This window comes from Spermophilus citellus (assembly GCF_964194105.1).
Source record: "Spermophilus citellus genome assembly, chromosome: 17".
In the NCBI taxonomy this organism is placed as follows: domain Eukaryota; kingdom Metazoa; phylum Chordata; class Mammalia; order Rodentia; family Sciuridae; genus Spermophilus; species Spermophilus citellus.
In genome coordinates this window covers 73597489-73613894 of record NC_138199.1, presented here as the reverse complement: position 1 = coordinate 73613894, position 16406 = coordinate 73597489, and the positions used below count along the sequence as shown (strand labels likewise).

Genomic DNA, 16406 nt, shown 5'->3' with positions numbered 1-16406 from the left:
CTAGTATTGCTGTATGTATAAACGTGGCTGTGTAACCAATGTGATCTTGCAATCTGTACACGTGGAAAAATAAGAATTCACACCCCATTTGAATCAAATGTATGATATGTCAAGATTATGGTATTGTCTTGAGCAACTAATTAAAAAAAAAAGAAATGAAAAAAAAAGTTTCTCTTTGCCTTGGAGAGAAGCTGCAAAGACAATTGAACTATCACAACCCTTAAATGTAATTAGGGGGCTGGGGCTCAGTGGTAGAGCGCTCGCCTAGCACATGTGAGACATTGGGTTCAATCCTCAGCACCACTTAAAAATAAAGGTATTGTGTCCATCTTTTAAAAGAAAAAAATGTAATTAGGACTTGGTAGAGGCCCAGCAGGGGATGCCAGATCTCCCTCAAGTGCTCCCCATACCTGCCTCTAGAGGTCTCTACATTCCTCCAGTTCTGGTTCCCTAGATAGGAGGTGAATGGAAAGCACCTTTGCCCTCCAGAGGGATGTCAAGTATCCAAGCTCCATTTGCTGGCTGGAGGGTGGGCCCAATCCAGCTGGCCACAGAGGCTCCCTGGAAGGGGTGTCTTCCTTAGCATTGGGTCTGCTCTATGGCCAGGTTGCCCCGACTGAACTGGGGAGGGGCAGAAGCGGGGCTTTCCAGGAGAAAGACACCTCTTTCTCCAGCCACATCTCCCCTGTTCACAGAGACTTCGTCTCAAGTCTGTTCCTCAAGGAGCTGATTTGAAGCCCTGGTTAAAGCTACTAGAAGGTAGAGCTTGTACAGACTCCTGTGAGTTCAGCCCTGACAGCCTTCTGGCAGCCTCCTGGCCCAGTCTCCTGCTGTGCCAGCAGCTGTGGCCGGTGGTAGTGGTGTGGCTGCTGCTGTTTTTATTTGTGCGTGCATGTGTGTCTTCTCTCTTGTTTACCATTTGCTTTTGGTCTTTCCTACTGAACAGCTGCAGTTCCGGAGTCCTGCCCCATAAACATTGAGGAATAGGTATGAGATCTACCAAATTATATAAATGAACAAACAAATCATTTTATTTGGGGTTTCTAACTGAATGGGCAGTACTGCCTGCTATTCCTCCTGCCCGCCTTAGAGGGAAGAAGCACCTTCATGGGTGCTGGATCCCATGGAAAGGCTCAGCCCTTCCTCTTCACTCCCCTCCCTCCCTGGGCTCACGCCCACTCGCTGCGGTTGTCCTCAGGATGGACTACCACACCAGGGCACGTTGGGGAATGAGCACTTGATACCTGCTTCATCCTAGTGTTTCTGCCACTAACGGGTTTCATATCTTGAGCTGGCCAAACTCTAGGCTGACCCCAGCCGTGTGTCAGTGGCTCCGACATCATCTAGAGTTGGCTGGCCTTGACCCCTCGAGGAGCCCTCTGATGGGCCAGGTACCGTGCTGGGCTCTGGAGTGCAACGGTGATATGCCGTGGCCAACACCAGGGGTGCTCATGTCTGAGGAGAAGCAAAAGGGCCTGTAATTTCCCGCAGTGTGAGGAGGGAAGTGGGGTTCAGTTCACTGGGGAGCCGCAGGGCCTCATCCAGCTGGGAGATGCCTTGTGAGGGAGGCCAGAGGGTCCATGGGACAAAGGGCCTTACTGAACACCAGGGGCAGGACTTCATCCCAAGGGTGAAGGTGGCTCTAGCTGCCCTGAAGGGATGAACAGGCAGAGCCTATTTGCAGGGGAGATAGGAGGGTGATCTGAACAAAGCCTGGGGGCTGGTTCCAAGCACATATTGCCAGCCACAGATTGCCCAGTCCCCACAGCAAACCTGAGGGCAGCATTGCCTCCCACATGGCAGATGAAAAAGCCAAGGCTGGGGCCTGGGGCTGGGACACAGTCGCAGAGTGCTCGCCTGGCACGTGTGGGGCACTGGGTTCCATCCTCAGCACCACATAAAAATAAACAAAGGTATTGTGTTCATCTACAACTAAAAAATATATATTTTTAAAAAAGCCAAGGCTGGAAGTAAAATAGCCTTCTCAGGACCACCCAGTTAGTACATCATAAGCGTGAAGCCCAGGTACTTGTGACTAAAGTTGTACACAACTAGCATGTGTGCACAGAGATGCCACGAATGGGTTTCAGCCAGGATGCAGGGGCAGCTCTCTAGCTAGTGTCTCCTGGGCTGATGGCACCAGCTGCTGCTCTGGCGCAGGAAGAGATGAAAAGCAGAGGTGGGGGAGGGTGGCCAGAGCCTCACTGTGCCTTCTGTCCCTTGCACCCTGCAGGTAGCCAGCCCTTTCCAGCTCCCCACTCGCTCCCACAGCAAGCACTTTTGGGCTGGAACAAGTGCTCTCTTCACTGCCCCCCCACTTCTGCCTGCCCTAGGAAATAGCTAGGCCCAGTTTCTTTTCCCTTATCTCACAACACATAGACAAACTCCAGAACCAAATAATTAACATACCAAAGTGGATCCTAGGGTAAGTTCACAAACAAGGAACATCTGTCATGTCCCTCTGTGGGCCACCATGGTAGTGACTGTACCTGGCCTGCCAGGGCTGGAACAGCTCTTCCACGTTGTCAGCGTCTGCTTCTCCCTGTTCTTTCTCATGTGTTCTGAGACTTGCACACTCTGTGGAGTTTCGGGTCACACACATCCTGCTAGCTTCCATATCAAACTCCCAGGCTCCCCGACTGGATATGCCAAGTGGACCTGGCCAAGGCTGGATGGGCTCCTGTAACCTTTGATGTTTCTTCTCCAGATACCTGGCAGTCAGATGACAACATTGTCAGCCGTCTGAACATCCAGCACCGGCGCTTATCATCTGGCAGCCTGGAGGACCCCGAGAACAGAGCCTGCGTTTGGGGTCCTTTGGCCGTCTGAGAGCACCTGCCTGGTACCTGGGCACCCCTGTCCTTGCATTCCATCTGTCCTCACTGCACCACTGGCCTCCCAGGCTTGCACATCAGTGTGGACTTTTATACTCACACGAAAGCTGGATGTGGAGTTCAGGCCACTCCTCCTTCCACTACTTGTCTCCTGTAACCATGATCCTTCCTCTCACAGGGGACAGGAAGCCCTTCTTACTCAGTGAGCTGATGCCACTCAATGAACTGCAGAACTGCAGCTCTAACTCATGAGACCCTTTGTAGAGACTGGACTGCATCTGCTATACCTGATCAGCAGGTGGAGCCGAGAGCCTGGGGCTAGTGGTTCTGCATCTCTTTCTCCTTTCAGGGGTAGATCAAGCTTTGTTACCAACACCCATCTGGTAGTTTCTAGTCTCTGGCACCTCATAACCAATGGTGGTCAGGGGAGGCCATCTTACACTGTATGTGGTTTTCATCACAAAGCATTAGGAGCTCCTTTCTCAAGGACAAGGAAGATGGTGGCATCCAGAGGCTGGTTAAAAGACCAGGTCTTCCTTCTGGTAGCAGAGTTGTCTCCTGCACCTCATGTGCCTGTCTGCTTCAGAAGGGGCCCTGAATCTGAGAGCCTCGTTATGATGATCACCCTTCAAGAGGCCTTCTGATCAGGTGCAGCAGGAAAGGCCTAGGACTCCACCAGAGGTGACATTTCAAGAAGCGTGTCTCTGGACCACCTCTATATGCACAGTGCTGGAACTGTCTTTACCTTATTTCATCTTCACTATAGCCGTGCGACTGGGGAATCTTATGCCTCTTGCCCCCATCTCCACCCCTTTTTTAATAGTTGAAAAACTAGGCTGAGATATGGACCAGTGGTTCTCAAACTGATGCCCAGGATCACCAAAGGAAATGGTGGAGAGCTTTGAGCTAAGACCAGGCAGTGGCCTGGGAGCCAGTGTTGGGGCCTTTACGTCCAGGACCCTCCCCATCCTATGTGTTTTCCTCTGCTGTCTAGATTTCTGAGCATGATAGGTGAAGGGGAGGTACAGCCTCCACAAGCTTATTGGCGAATTAGAGATAATAATCAGCACATAAACAAAGCCTGCCAGTGAGGCTGGCCCAGAAGCCATTGAGTGATACACCTTTCTCATCTCAGTGATTCTTGAACAGAAGCCTAGATACCTTGTCCACTGGTTTTTGGAAAAAGGGATTGTTTAGTGGGATGTGAGATTGTTTGGGAAACACAAATATTTGTGAGGATGAGATGTGGGAGAGCCTTAGGCTGGGCCCACTGCCATGGGTTGTCTTTTAGGATTTGCAGTTGTTACCCTAAAAGAGCTTTCCCAAAAGAAAGAAAGAAATCCCAGTGCCCAGTGGGTCCTTTGCACCTTCTGTCTGGCTGCAGAGAGTTTGGCCCCTTCCATACTTAAAATTTAAGCCAATATATGTTGAGCAATAAGCCCACTTTCAGATTTCCTTGAAGTATGACTAGGCAACAGGGTGCTTCCCTTGGGAGGCAGGGGACACAAAGCCCCCTCCTCTTGCCAGCAGAAGTTGCAATGTGGAGTGACCTGGAAGGATTAGGCAAATAACTGAGATGCAAGAGATTCAGGTAAACAGTGCCCAATGGAAGCCATTTTTGGCAGCCCTTCCCAGAGTGTCTGTCCGTCACAGCAAGCACTGGGTCCTCTCCCAGGAAGACCTAGTTCCACACAGAGACAACCACAGGCTAGAGTGCCCTTTACTCTTTGTTGCTCAGTTCCTGTTTCCTCCCCACCCCCAACTTTGTTCTCATATTTTGGCAAGCAGAAACAGCCCAACTAAAGGAGTAGGCCTCAGTTGGCCTGATGAGGGACAGGTAGCTGCCATTCTCCTCCCCTAATCATCATCCAGAGTCACCTTATCAGCATTTGCCCAGAGAGTGGAATAGGGCCTGGCTTCTCCCTGAAGGCACACACTGATTTAGGTCTGCATTCTCCCATGCTCTGCGGTGCTTTGGTGATCCTGGTTTCCTCACAGAGCTTTTTTGCCGTCTACTCAATTCCATCCCACCAGTTTATACCCCCACTGGGGCAACTCCTGGGCACCGACCCAAACACTACACTGTCTCACCACCTGTAGGCATTCCAGTTGTTCACTTTGCTTTAGGGCCTGCACACCTGGTGTGTGTGTGTGTGTGTGCGCGCGCGCGCGTGTGCGTGTGTGATGCTGTTGGTGCCATCTGTGTACCCCCCTCACTCTGGAGTACACTTGTGGGCACACTTCAGTGGGGACATCCAGAATGCAATATTTATGGATTGCTGCATGATTTTAAACATGAATAAAACTGTTTACAAGGGGAGGAGAGCTGTTGTCTACCAAGTCTCATTTGCCAGTGGTGGGTCTGAGTTCCTCAGGTACTCTTTAATGTTTATTGGAGAGGATCTGGAAGTAGAGAGGGGCAGGGGAGGCATGCTGCTGGGTGGGAGCCCACTGTCTAGCTTTCTGCGTGGCCTTCTGGGCACCAAGCCTTCAGCCCCGTCTCTGTACTCCTAGGTAGAGCTGCTTTAAACCGGAGAACTCCCAACACTGCAGCTCCTCAATAATTAAAGTAGGAAAGCTGGTGACAGGAGGGAGGTCAGGGGGAGGGAAGAGGGAGTGCTAATCCCCAGTGTCTCCTAGTCTTGGTTCCTATCACTTAAATGGTGAAAATAACTGGGCAAATGACCCCACTAGGAGAATTTGGCAAGTTGGTGACTTTTACCCACTGGCTTTCTGCTGCTATCAGGGAGGGAGGGCACCTTTGCAGGTGCCTCTGGAATGTGGGGCCTTTCGGGAGCCTTGCTGAGGATCGGAGACGGAGGAAGCTGCTTACCGGGAGACAATGGATTACCCTACCGCCTTGGTGTCTGCGAGCGGTGTGGCGGTTTTGAGAATATGAGCGGCAGGTGGCATCATTGAGTCAGACCTGCTGCGGGCACCAGAGAGGACACTCAGGGTCGAGAGCGAAGGAAAGGCCGCAGAAACCTGAGAAAGTGCCACTCGCGGCCCAGAGGGGAGGAAAGAAAACCCCAAGGATACGGTTCCCGAGCCTGAGCCTGCTCCCTGCCTTGGCCCCTGGAACCCCAGGCTCGGTCCCAGGGCCATCAACCCCTGGTAGCAGCCCAGACTCGATGGGTACGGGGACGAAGGCGGTTCCCGGGGCCTCGGGCAGGAGCCGCGCGCCATTCTGTTCCCAGCGCGGGGCCCTCGGGCGGGAATGCGCCGATCTCGGACACGGTGGCGGGTAGGGGGCTGGGTGGCGCGGGAGAGCGCGGCAAAGGAGCGAGTTCCGAGAGAGTTGCAGCCAGAGAGAGTAGCAAGGGCCCGCGGTCTCCTTGGTGACGTGTTGGCCAATGGGAGTGGCGGAAGCTGTTTATAGGGGCGGAGCGTCGCCATGGCAGCAGGAGAAGCCTTTGGAGCGGCTACTTAATGCCGGTCCCGGGGCCGCTGGCGCTCAGAGAAGCGCCGTCGGGCGGGAGTGGGGGCGACGAGAAGCTCTGTTGGGGCCCTCGAGCTGGGGCAGAGAGCCGCGGGGGGTGGGAGGAACTTCTTCCAGAATCTTCCTCTGGCCCGGGCTGCGCTCTGAGCCAGGTAAGGGATAGGAAAGCTGTGGGCCACGGAAGGGCGGGCATCGGTACCACTCGGGTCCCCCATCAGTACCCGGAGGGAGTGGGCTCAGAGACTGACATCTGAGGAGTTTCGGAGAACTCGCTTTCCGCCCCCCCCCTTAACTTTGTCCCCTTCCCGTGACCCCTCATCCTAATATCTCTTTTCAAGCCCTGTCCCCACCCTGTCGTACTGCCCTCCCAAGACTTTTCAACCCCGTTTCCATTTGTTTGGAGGGGAGGGGTACCCTACCATCTTTGCTCTTCTCTCGGCTGCCCTACCCTCTTTCCTCGCGTGGCCAGTAAAACCTCGAGGAGAAACAGGGAGAGCCAGGCAGAGCCGTGGGGGTCGGAGCCAGGGCACGACGGGAGCTTCCCGGCCGCCTCCCCCTCGCACACACCCTCTCCCCTCCGCCACGGGGGAAGAGTGCTCAGCTCCCGCTGTGGTCCCGCAGGCACCGCGTTCGTTTTGGGAGGAGAGACTCCCGGGTCGCGGGATGGAAGTTCACGTTCAGGAAGCTGTGTAACCGGAGCCGCGGGAGCCAGAGAGCAGAGAGCGCGGCAAGTCACTCAGCTCAGCCAGTGGATGTTGACCGCCCCCTCGGAGAGTCCCAGCAGATATGGCGGAGAGCTGGCTACGCCTCTCGGGAGCAGGGCCGGTGGAGGAGGCCGGGCCGGAGGGCTGCCTGGAGGAGCCGGACGCCCTGGATGACAGCCTGACCAGCCTGCAGTGGCTGCAGGAATTCTCCATTCTCAACGCCAAGGCTCCCTCTCTCCCCCCTGGGGGTACGGACCCCCATGGCTACCACCAGGTGTCAGGCTCAATGGCGCCGGGGTCCCCGATGGCGGCTGACCCCGCCTGCCTGGGGCAGCCGCACACGCCAGGCAAGCCCACGTCGTCGTGCACGTCGCGGAGCGCGCCCCCGGGGCTGCAGGCCCCGCCCCCCGACGACGTGGATTATGCCACCAACCCGCACGTGAAGCCTCCCTACTCCTATGCCACGCTCATCTGTATGGCCATGCAGGCCAGCAAGGCCACCAAGATCACCCTGTCGGCCATCTACAAGTGGATCACGGACAACTTCTGCTATTTCCGCCACGCTGATCCCACCTGGCAGGTAGGGGAGGCGCGGGCAGCATCTGCCCGCTCCCCAGTCCCTCCTCCCCACACCTCACTGGACTCATCCCAGATCTGCAAGGCCAAGTAGGCACCGTGCAGCCAGGGCCTCCATGGGAGGGCGGCCTCTGAGGTCCTCGAAGGAGCCCAGTTCTTGGAACTCACCGCCTTTGACTTCCAGAGAGGGAACAGGGACAATATCCTGAGGGCAGATGGCTTTAGCATGAAGACCTTTGAGGTTAAAGGGGGAGGAATTTTTTCATCCTGCAGGCTCAGCCCAAAAACCAGGGCAGAGTCTCCTGGGGAGGGTGATGGGCTGAGGGCACATTCTTGTCCCAAGTCCTAGAATTCCTAGACACTGTCCTGCCCAAGGATGGTTTGTCAGAGCTAGACTCAGAAATGGAAAGGAGGTGGCCTCCTAGTCAGGCTCTGCATCCTGCCTTTTTGCAGTTGGTTTGGGGAGGACATTAGTGGGAAGGGTTGGGGGTGTAAAGATCAGCTGCCTCAGCAAAGGGGGTCTGGGCCTTCATAAAGCTGCTGCCCAGCCCCCACTTCAACCCCTCCCCAGTTTCCTGCCTCTACTCTCCCTCTTCTCTCCAGCCTCCCTGGGGAGACAATTACCTGAGCTAGGTGGTTTCCACAGGGGCTCTGCCTGCTGCACTGGCTTGTGTTCCAAGTCTCCAGAACCTGACACAGAGCAGCCAAGAGGCCCAGGCCACCATGTAAACATCCCAAATTTGGGAGGCACTATCCACCCATCTGCCTGCTGTACGGGTCTAGGCCCCCATACTCCAGCATAGGTAGGACAAAACTAGGCAGCCAAGAATGGACAAGGCAGGAGAACCTTGGGTTTGAGGCTGAGTAGATATCGCTCCAAGAGTCTTCAACCGTCAGGATCCAGGGCTAGTTGGAGACAGAAACCTAAGGATGCCCACCCTTCCCTGGGGCACCCAAAAGGGCCAGGCCACAGAAACACAGTCCCCAGCCACTCATGTCCTCACAGAAGATCTACCCTAGGCCTGTGCAGCTCAAGCCCCCAGCTCAAACCCTAGGCTCCTGGCTGGAAAATAATCAACTGAGCTTGGGATGGGAAGAGACGGCTGTGGGGGGTGAAGGACCAGGCCAGCAGCCTACTCAACAAACAATGAAAGTCACCAGATCCGCCCCCTCCAACACACACACACATACCATCCTTGTACACCCAGCCCCCTCCCTTGATCCACTCACTCACTTCACTGGGAGGACTGGCCAGGCCAGGCAAAGGGATATGGCAGTCCAGGCCCTGGGGGAGCCAGGGGCTTTGGCCAGGGGCCGCAAGCACCAGGGTAAGGGAGGGAGGGCAGGCGACAGGGGTGGCACTGAGAGCCACCCTACAGCTCAGAGCTCGGATGACTGAGCAGGCAGATATCCCAGCAACAGAGAACAAAAGCCCCCGACAGCACTCCAGGCTCCCAGTGCCCTGTGGCTGCTGTCCCAGAGCTGCAGCCGCCTGGTCAGAGCAGTAGGTCTGTCCTCCCTTCCCCCATCACAGAGAAGATGGGGGGAGTGTGCAGGAGCACTGGGCGCCACTCCATCACCACTGTCCCCATTGACCCAGTGGTTCCTTCCCTTGTTCTCTCCCTGTGCCCAGAATTCCATCCGCCACAACCTGTCGCTGAACAAGTGCTTCATCAAAGTGCCTCGGGAGAAGGATGAGCCAGGCAAGGGGGGCTTCTGGCGCATCGACCCCCAGTACGCTGAGCGCTTGCTGAGCGGGGCCTTCAAGAAGCGGCGGCTGCCCTCAGTCCACATCCACCCGGCTTTTGCCCGCCAAGCTGCGCAGGAGCCCAGCACCACCCCCTGGGCTGGCCCGCTGACCGTGAACACCGAGGCCCAACAGCTGCTGCGGGAGTTTGAGGAGGCCACGGGGGAGGTGGGCTGGGGAGCGGGCGAGGGCAGGCTTGGGCATAAACGCAAGCAACCGCTGCCCAAGCGGGTGGCCAAGGTCCTGCGGCCCCCAAGCACCCTGCTGCTGACCCAGGAGGAGCAGGGAGAGCTGGAACCTCTCAAAGGCAACTTTGACTGGGAGGCCATCTTCGAAGCTGGCACTCTGGGCGGGGAGCTGAGCACCCTGGAGGCCCTGGAGCTAAGCCCACCACTGAGCCCCACCTTGCATGGGGATGTAGACCTCACCGTCCATGGCCACCACATTGACTGCCCTACTACCTGGGGTCCTCCAGCGGAGCAGGCTACCGACAGCCTGGACTTCGATGAGACCTTCCTGGCCACATCCTTTCTGCAGCACCCCTGGGACGAGAGCGGCAGTGGCTGCCTGCCCCCAGAGCCCCTCTTCGAGGCAGGGGATGCCACCCTGTCCGCTGACCTGCAGGACTGGGCCAGCGTGGGTGCCTTCGTGTAAGAGGCGAGGCCCCACCCCACCTCCGGACAGTGCCCAGGTCAGGGCCCAGAACTGCCCCCAAACACGGCCTGTGAACACCCCACACCCAGGCAGGGGCTGGGCCACGTTTCCCTAGGCTGGCTGCACGAGGCCATCTGCCACCAGCCCAGGATGTCCTCAGATTCAAGCCCAGGAGGCTGAGAACTGGGGGCCCAGGACCAGAATTGCCGCCTCCACTCATCAGCCCCCCTCCACACAGTGTTTCATTGATCCTCGACTCCCCACCCCAGGAACTGGGCCTGGAGGGGCCTGGCAAGGCTGGGGAGGAGCAGAATAGGGCCCTCCCCAGAGCTCTTCCACTTCACCCCTCTCCCGACTCCCTCCTTCTTCCCCAGGTCTCTATCCAGAGAAAGTTCCCAGGTACAACAAATGCTAATTAGGTAACAGCAAATTAACCCCCTGGGGACCTCTCTCCACAGAGCCTCCCTGGGGCCAGGGCAGTGGGGGCTGGGGTGGAGTGTGGCAGGGGATGGACTGGGGGAGGGGGCCGAGAGGAGGCAGAAATGAGGTGGGGGCACAAGGTAGGGCAAGGAGATGCTCTCTAAGGCCTCTGGGTTTTCACCTGACCCCATCCTTAGGGGTAGGACGGAGGATGTCAATCCCTAATCTTTGGGCCTGACTTGAGGCTAAGAGCAGCAGGAAGTTGAGGTTTGGGGAGTTAGGGCCCGGCAGCCAAGCTGCAGGGGGGACAGACAGACTAATATAGTGAGTAGCTGTAGCTAAGACTTAACTGGGAGGGACTGAGCTTGCTGGGACCAGGAAGGGGGCAGCCCCATGCCCCTGCCCTCACTTGGGGTTGGGGTCTTGCTCCACCCAGGGCTACATCCAGCATCCACCCTCCGCATGGGGCAATTTAACCTTTTTCATGGAAAGTTATTTACAATAAAAATTTTTAAACTAAATTTTTTAAAAATCTGAACAAGGATGTCTACACAGCTTTCTTTGGGAAAGACAAGGGCCAGGTGGTTTTGTGGGGAGGGGCTGCCCGAGGGGGAGTGACTGGAAGAAAGATGGGGATCTGCAGAGGGATCCCCCATGGAACTCCCCACGACCTCAGTGTCCCTTGGGAGGAAAGGACCAAGAAGCGGCTCTCAGGAGTCCCCTGCAGCCTGGGCCTCAGCGCCTCCATCTGCGCAATGGGGAGAACTGAGCCCAGAGCCCCAGGGGAGCAGGGGACAAAGGGAGGAGGTTTGCCTCCCCACCCGGCCCCAGGGACTCACGCTACACCCCACCACAAGGGCCTGCCTGGGCTCGCCCGCCTGCCTGTCAAGAGTCAGCAGCCACGGCCTGGGCCTGCGTCCAGTCCAGCACCTCCCTTGCTAGGTCCTCTCCTGGAGGGATGGAGTGTGAGGTCTGAGGGTCCCAGTTTCCCACTCTGGCATGTGTTTACCTGACCTGACCCAGTGCCAGTTTGGGGAGGAAGAAGGCCACTAGGGAATGGGCATAGGGTGCTCTGACCCTCTGCCCTCAGTCACACCATCAGGTCCACTCTATAAGGGACCAGGTTACTAGAGTCCTGATGGGGAAACTGAGGCACGGTACCTGTCTCTAGGTGACAGCCAGCACCATTCGGTCCCCTTACCCTAGTTTTGTCTGTTACCCACCTCCCTACCCAATCCCCACCCAACCCCACATACATGCCTCTCTGGTGTGCAGCCATCCCCGGCCCCCGCCCCCGTGAGCAGATGTCAGGTGCGCGCACACACACACACACACACACACACACACACACACACACACAGCAAAAAATGGGCACTGTCCTGAGCGATCCTGCCCAGCCTCCATGGACTGCTTTCTCCCCGGTCCCTTTCTTGCTTTCTCCTGAGATGGGCTGTAGGCCAGCCTGGCACTCCTCAGTCTAACTTGCTGCTTTCACTTGCTAATTATTCCAAATATTTCAGAAGGTCACACACACTGCAGGACAGGCAGGGTTGGGGCCTTACTGAGCCCAGAAGTCAGTCCCTGTCTCCTTTACACAGAGAGGGCTGCCCCAGTAGGGCCTCCACTCCAACAGCTCCTTCTCTCTCCCCACCACCCAACACACCCCTACCTTTCCAGGGGCCACGGCATTAAGGGAACAAGGAGAAGGGGAGTCCAGCCTCTTCACTAACACCCAGGATCAGCCTCCAGCCCTGGCCAAGGTGGGTACACCATGGATTGATAGCGGGCGAGTCACTGCCTGCCCTAGCCCATGCTGGGAGGAAGGGGGGGCAATGTCAGGGTCACCAGAACCTGGTTGTGCACAGGGCCATAGAGGCAGCGTGAGGCGTGCCCCTGGCTGCACTTGCCCAAGCTGCTTGTGGACCAACCAGAGTAAAACCTCTGGAATGGGGCCCCAGCATCTGCATTTTTAAAGTCCCCAGACACTTCCAATGTGCAGCCAAACCTGCGAGGGGGCTCTGGAGGGGGCTTGCAGGCAGCGTCAGTGGTAGGGAAAGCACCCATCTTTACACGCCTCTTCATTCCCACCTGCCCCTTAGCAGGGTGGCTTTTTAAAAAAAAAATGTTCATTTACCTCCTATTTATTTATAGATTCAGAGTAATCTCAACCAAATTATATTTTGTACCATTCAACAGCAAGTTGCAAACATGACACCCTCTTATCACTAAATACTTCAGTGTGCATTTCCATAAAACAGGGACATGTCAGGCTGGGGTTGTGGCTCAGTGGTAGAGTGCTCGCCTAGCACGTGTGAAGCACTGAGTTTGATCCTCAGCACCATATAAAAATAAATAAAAGTAAAGGTATTGTGTCCATCTACAACTAAAAAAAAATAGAAAAAAAAAACAGGGACGTGTCTACATAGCCATCAAAATCAGAATTGATGATCTCATCCAAGGCACAGAGTTCATCCAAATTCTGCAGGCTGCCCCCCAAGAGCTCCTCTCTGCACCAGCATTATGATCTAAATCACATGATACCTTTGCTGTTCTACCTCATTTAAGCTGTGTGGCTTTAAGCTTATGACTCAAGTTCTCTGAGCCGGTTTCATTCCAGGATGCAAACCCCTTTTGCAGTGACCAGTGCCTGAGGCATTCATTCTCTTTCCTAAGGGAATGAGCCACTCTCCTGTCCCTAGTGTCCTGCCTTTTCCCTCTACCCCCTCTCCTATCTGCCCCCCAGCCCAGCCAGAAAAACTGGTTCCAGAAAGGGAGAAGAAAGGACAGCTACTGAACTTTGGAGGCTTCCTCCTCCCTTCCCAGGACACTTCCAGTTCCATAGGACAGGCCACCCAGGGGGCATGGAAGTCCCCTGGGGATCCCCCTGGTCCCATACTTTATCCTGCTTTCCTGGAACAAACTGGCCAGGCCCCCTGCAGAGCTGAGCTAGACCTGGAGAGGGAATTGTTCCCACCCCCACCCCTGGCACAGACAACCCACACCTGGGACCCAAACCGCTAAGGACAAGGGGGAGCTGGAGGGCAGGCAGAAAAGGAAGGGTGCTAGGAGTCACTGCTACTCGGTCCTGGGCTCAGGCCCAAAGGTAAACAGGTGTATTTGGACTCCAGCAGGGGGCAGCGGGCTGGCCGCAGGGGCAGGCCTGGGCCTGTCAGGGTCGGGAATAGGGTGTTGTTAACAATGGGATGGGCCAGCGGCCCAGGTCCTGCTGACACATTCTTGTGTGTGGAGGAGGAAGCAAACACAGGTGACAAGGGAAGGGAGGACCTAGGCAGAGGAGGGGGCTTTATGAGGCCACCCATGCAGGGCCCAGGGCCAGGCTGACCAGTGTGAGCTGCAGGGCAGGGAGTGAAGTTGCCTTCCTCCCCGTTGGTTGTGTCCACGCCTCTCTGTTGCGTCCAAGTGGTGTGGGTCACAGCCACCTCAAAGGATGGGCATGTTGGGGCCTGAACTTTCCCTGTGTGGGACCAGCTGGAAAGACACTGACCCCAGAAGCCAGGCAGGGAAAGGTGGGGATGTACAGTAAGCAAAGGGGGACGCCAGGCCCCAGGTCTCTCTGCTGGCCCCTTCAGCTCCCCTGCAGCCCTCAACTGCTGGCCCCGGGCCCCACCATAATACCCTCTTTTGAGGGTAGGACTAGAGGCCCAGCCCTCTTCCCCCTAGAAGGAAGCAGCTTAGCTGAGCCCTCAGGAAGCAAGAATACCAGGAACTGGACAGGGTTGTGGCCTGCACACCCCCATCAGCTCACCTCCTCCACCACGGCCCACCCCCACCTGGCCTTTTGAAGCTGAGCCTGGGTGGCCCTCTGCTGTTTGCCCAGGGGATTAAGCTGAAGCTGGGAAGTGGCCAACTGTTCTCAGTCAGTGGCCCTATCCCCACAGGCCGTCCCGCCCCCCTCCTCCCTCACTCAGGCACCAAACCCTGTCCCCTCCAACTTGCCCCAAGTGAACTGTGCCTGAGTTGGGCAGTGGTGAGCAGGGAGGGTGGAGCAGACGCAGCCCCTGTAGGTCCACAGACAGACAACCTGGCTGTCCTGCTCCTTCCTACAAGGGGAGCCTCCAACAGCGGCCAACGTGTTGAGTGTTTAATGAATCACGTGCTGACTGGCAGGTCAATCTCTCTCTCTCTCTCTCTCTCTCTCTCTCTCTCTCACACACACACACACACACACACACACAGGGAAGTGGCCTGGGCAAAATGCTCGACCTAGTCAACATCAAGGGGTTCTCAGGACACTGGGCTGGGGACATTCCTGAAGCCCCTGGAGTCTGTGGTTCTCCCCATGGTGGGCAGAGGCTGGGGAGAGGGCATTCCAGCCCAGGGAGAACTCCGACGCAAGCCCCCTGCTGCTTTGTGGAAGCAAGGACTGGCCACTGTTTGGCCCTGTGTGTTTGGGTGTCTCACCCGTGGGAAAGGCAGTTGGTGCCTTGAATGCCACCTGAGGCTGCCTGGGATTGTGCAGGAAAGGAGCCAGAGATGGGAAACTGGGCAAGAAGGAACCGAGAGAGGGAGGCGGGGGGCAGAGAGGCAAGGAGACCTTCATTCTCATCTGCTCCTCTGGCCTCAATCCCCCGGGCTGGTCCCAGGTGTCCCAGGAGTGAGAAGACAGAGAGCCAAGAGGCAGGGCTGGAGTGGAGAAACTGGCACTGGAGTCCCCTCCTCTTCTTTTATTATTCCATCCAAACCCACAGAGTCAGCAAACGGGCCTTTTACCTATTTGGACGCTGACCACAAGGTCTCCAGAGAGGAGCTGTGCCCAGCTCAGCTATCCTTACCAGGCCCCACTCCACTGTGCACCAGGACAGGACAGGGCCCCGAGATTGCTGAGCCTGGTACTTCAGACCCCTGGCAGCCCAGGTTCATGTGGCCAGTGTCCAACACCAAGGGCGGGGGGGGGGGGCGGGGGGCTCAGGGGGAGCCCGAGAGCGCCAAGGCCTGGTATTTGGTTAAAGATTAACCCTGGCTTCCTGGAGACTTCCCTGGCTTCTGGGCAGGATGGGGAGGGTGGGTGAGTGGACTTCACCCCCCCACACACTCCCTGGGCCCCTCCAGCTCCCTAGTTCATGTGCAGGTTTTATTGGAGTAAGTGGAGCATTAAGAATGTCCCAGATGGAAAAAATTCAAGCAGGGGAGAGAATAAGCCAAAGACTACTCTCCAACTGGGCCCAGAGAGACAGGGGCCATGAAGAGGAACCGATGTCCATCCCTGACCTCCTGACCAAGCTGAAGACTCTAACCCTCAGACCCAGGGAGCTCCCGTCTGCAGGAAGAGCTTAGGAAATAACCAGGTATGTGGGGGGCGTTGGGGTGGGTGAGGGACAGGAGGCCCCTGGGATACCCTGGGGTGGATGGGGTGGATGGGGACCAGGTCAAGCACCGTGAGCTGTTCTCCATGGGTCGCCCTTAACTCAGGGTGTGGAGTGGCCCTGGGGCCCATCGGTGCATCTCAGCCTGGTTGATGCCCACAGAAGAAAACTCCCTCCACTTGCCTTGAACATTGATTCTCCATCCTGTTCCTCCCAGACCCCTCCAAGTAGGTGACCTGTGGTGGCCTCCAGCAGAACTTGGAAAAGGCACTGCTCCCTAAGAGAAAAGATGAGGCACAGACCCGAGTGACAAGCAAGATGCAGTTACAGGTCTGGGGCTGGGGCTCAGGGGTGAAGCGCTTGCCCAGCACGTGTAAGGCACTGGGTTGATCCTCAGCAAAACATTAAAAAATAAATAAATAAAATAAGGTATTGTGTCCCTCTACAACTAAAAAACAAATTAAAAAAAAAAAAAAGAGGCAGCCACAAAATGAAAATCTGGGAAAACTGAGGACAGCTAGATACATTGACAAGCAGAGCCCACCTGGTCGGGGTACTTGCTGGCTTCAGCAGTCCTATGGAGGTCACCCTGGCGTGTCTAGAGGAGACATCATCAGCAGGTGGCTACCAGAAACCCAAGAGAGAGAGATCCAGGGCTAAGACAAGTCACAGGGAACATGTGATGAAGGATGCGGCTAAAGGCCCAGG

At 56.3% G+C, this 16406-nt stretch overlaps 2 protein-coding genes across 6 annotated transcripts in view; both read left to right on the top strand.

Moving 5' to 3' along the window:
• RNF157 (ring finger protein 157) overlaps positions 1-5159 on the top strand; it is a 71148-nt gene extending 65989 nt beyond the window's left edge. For 3 of the 5 annotated variants that reach the window (XM_081270500.1, XM_081270501.1, XM_081270503.1), the window contains exon 19: positions 2708-5159. In XM_081270500.1, the coding sequence (XP_081126626.1) occupies positions 2708-2829 (122 nt within the window). In that variant the 3' untranslated portion in view covers positions 2830-5159. Of the gene's footprint in view, positions 1-946; positions 988-2707 lie in introns of all 5 variants that reach the window. The other 2 variants (XM_081270502.1, XM_081270504.1) reach the window with 1 other exon arrangement.
• Positions 5160-5703: 544 nt separating this feature from the next.
• On the top strand, positions 5704-10830 carry FOXJ1 (forkhead box J1). The gene is made up of 3 exons (XM_081272808.1): positions 5704-6425; positions 6895-7557; positions 9187-10830. The coding sequence occupies exons 2-3, from the start codon at positions 7060-7062 to the stop codon at positions 9952-9954; spliced, it is 1266 nt and encodes a 421-aa protein (XP_081128934.1). The 5' UTR covers positions 5704-6425; positions 6895-7059; the 3' UTR covers positions 9955-10830.
• The last annotated feature ends 5576 nt before the right edge of the window (positions 10831-16406 follow it).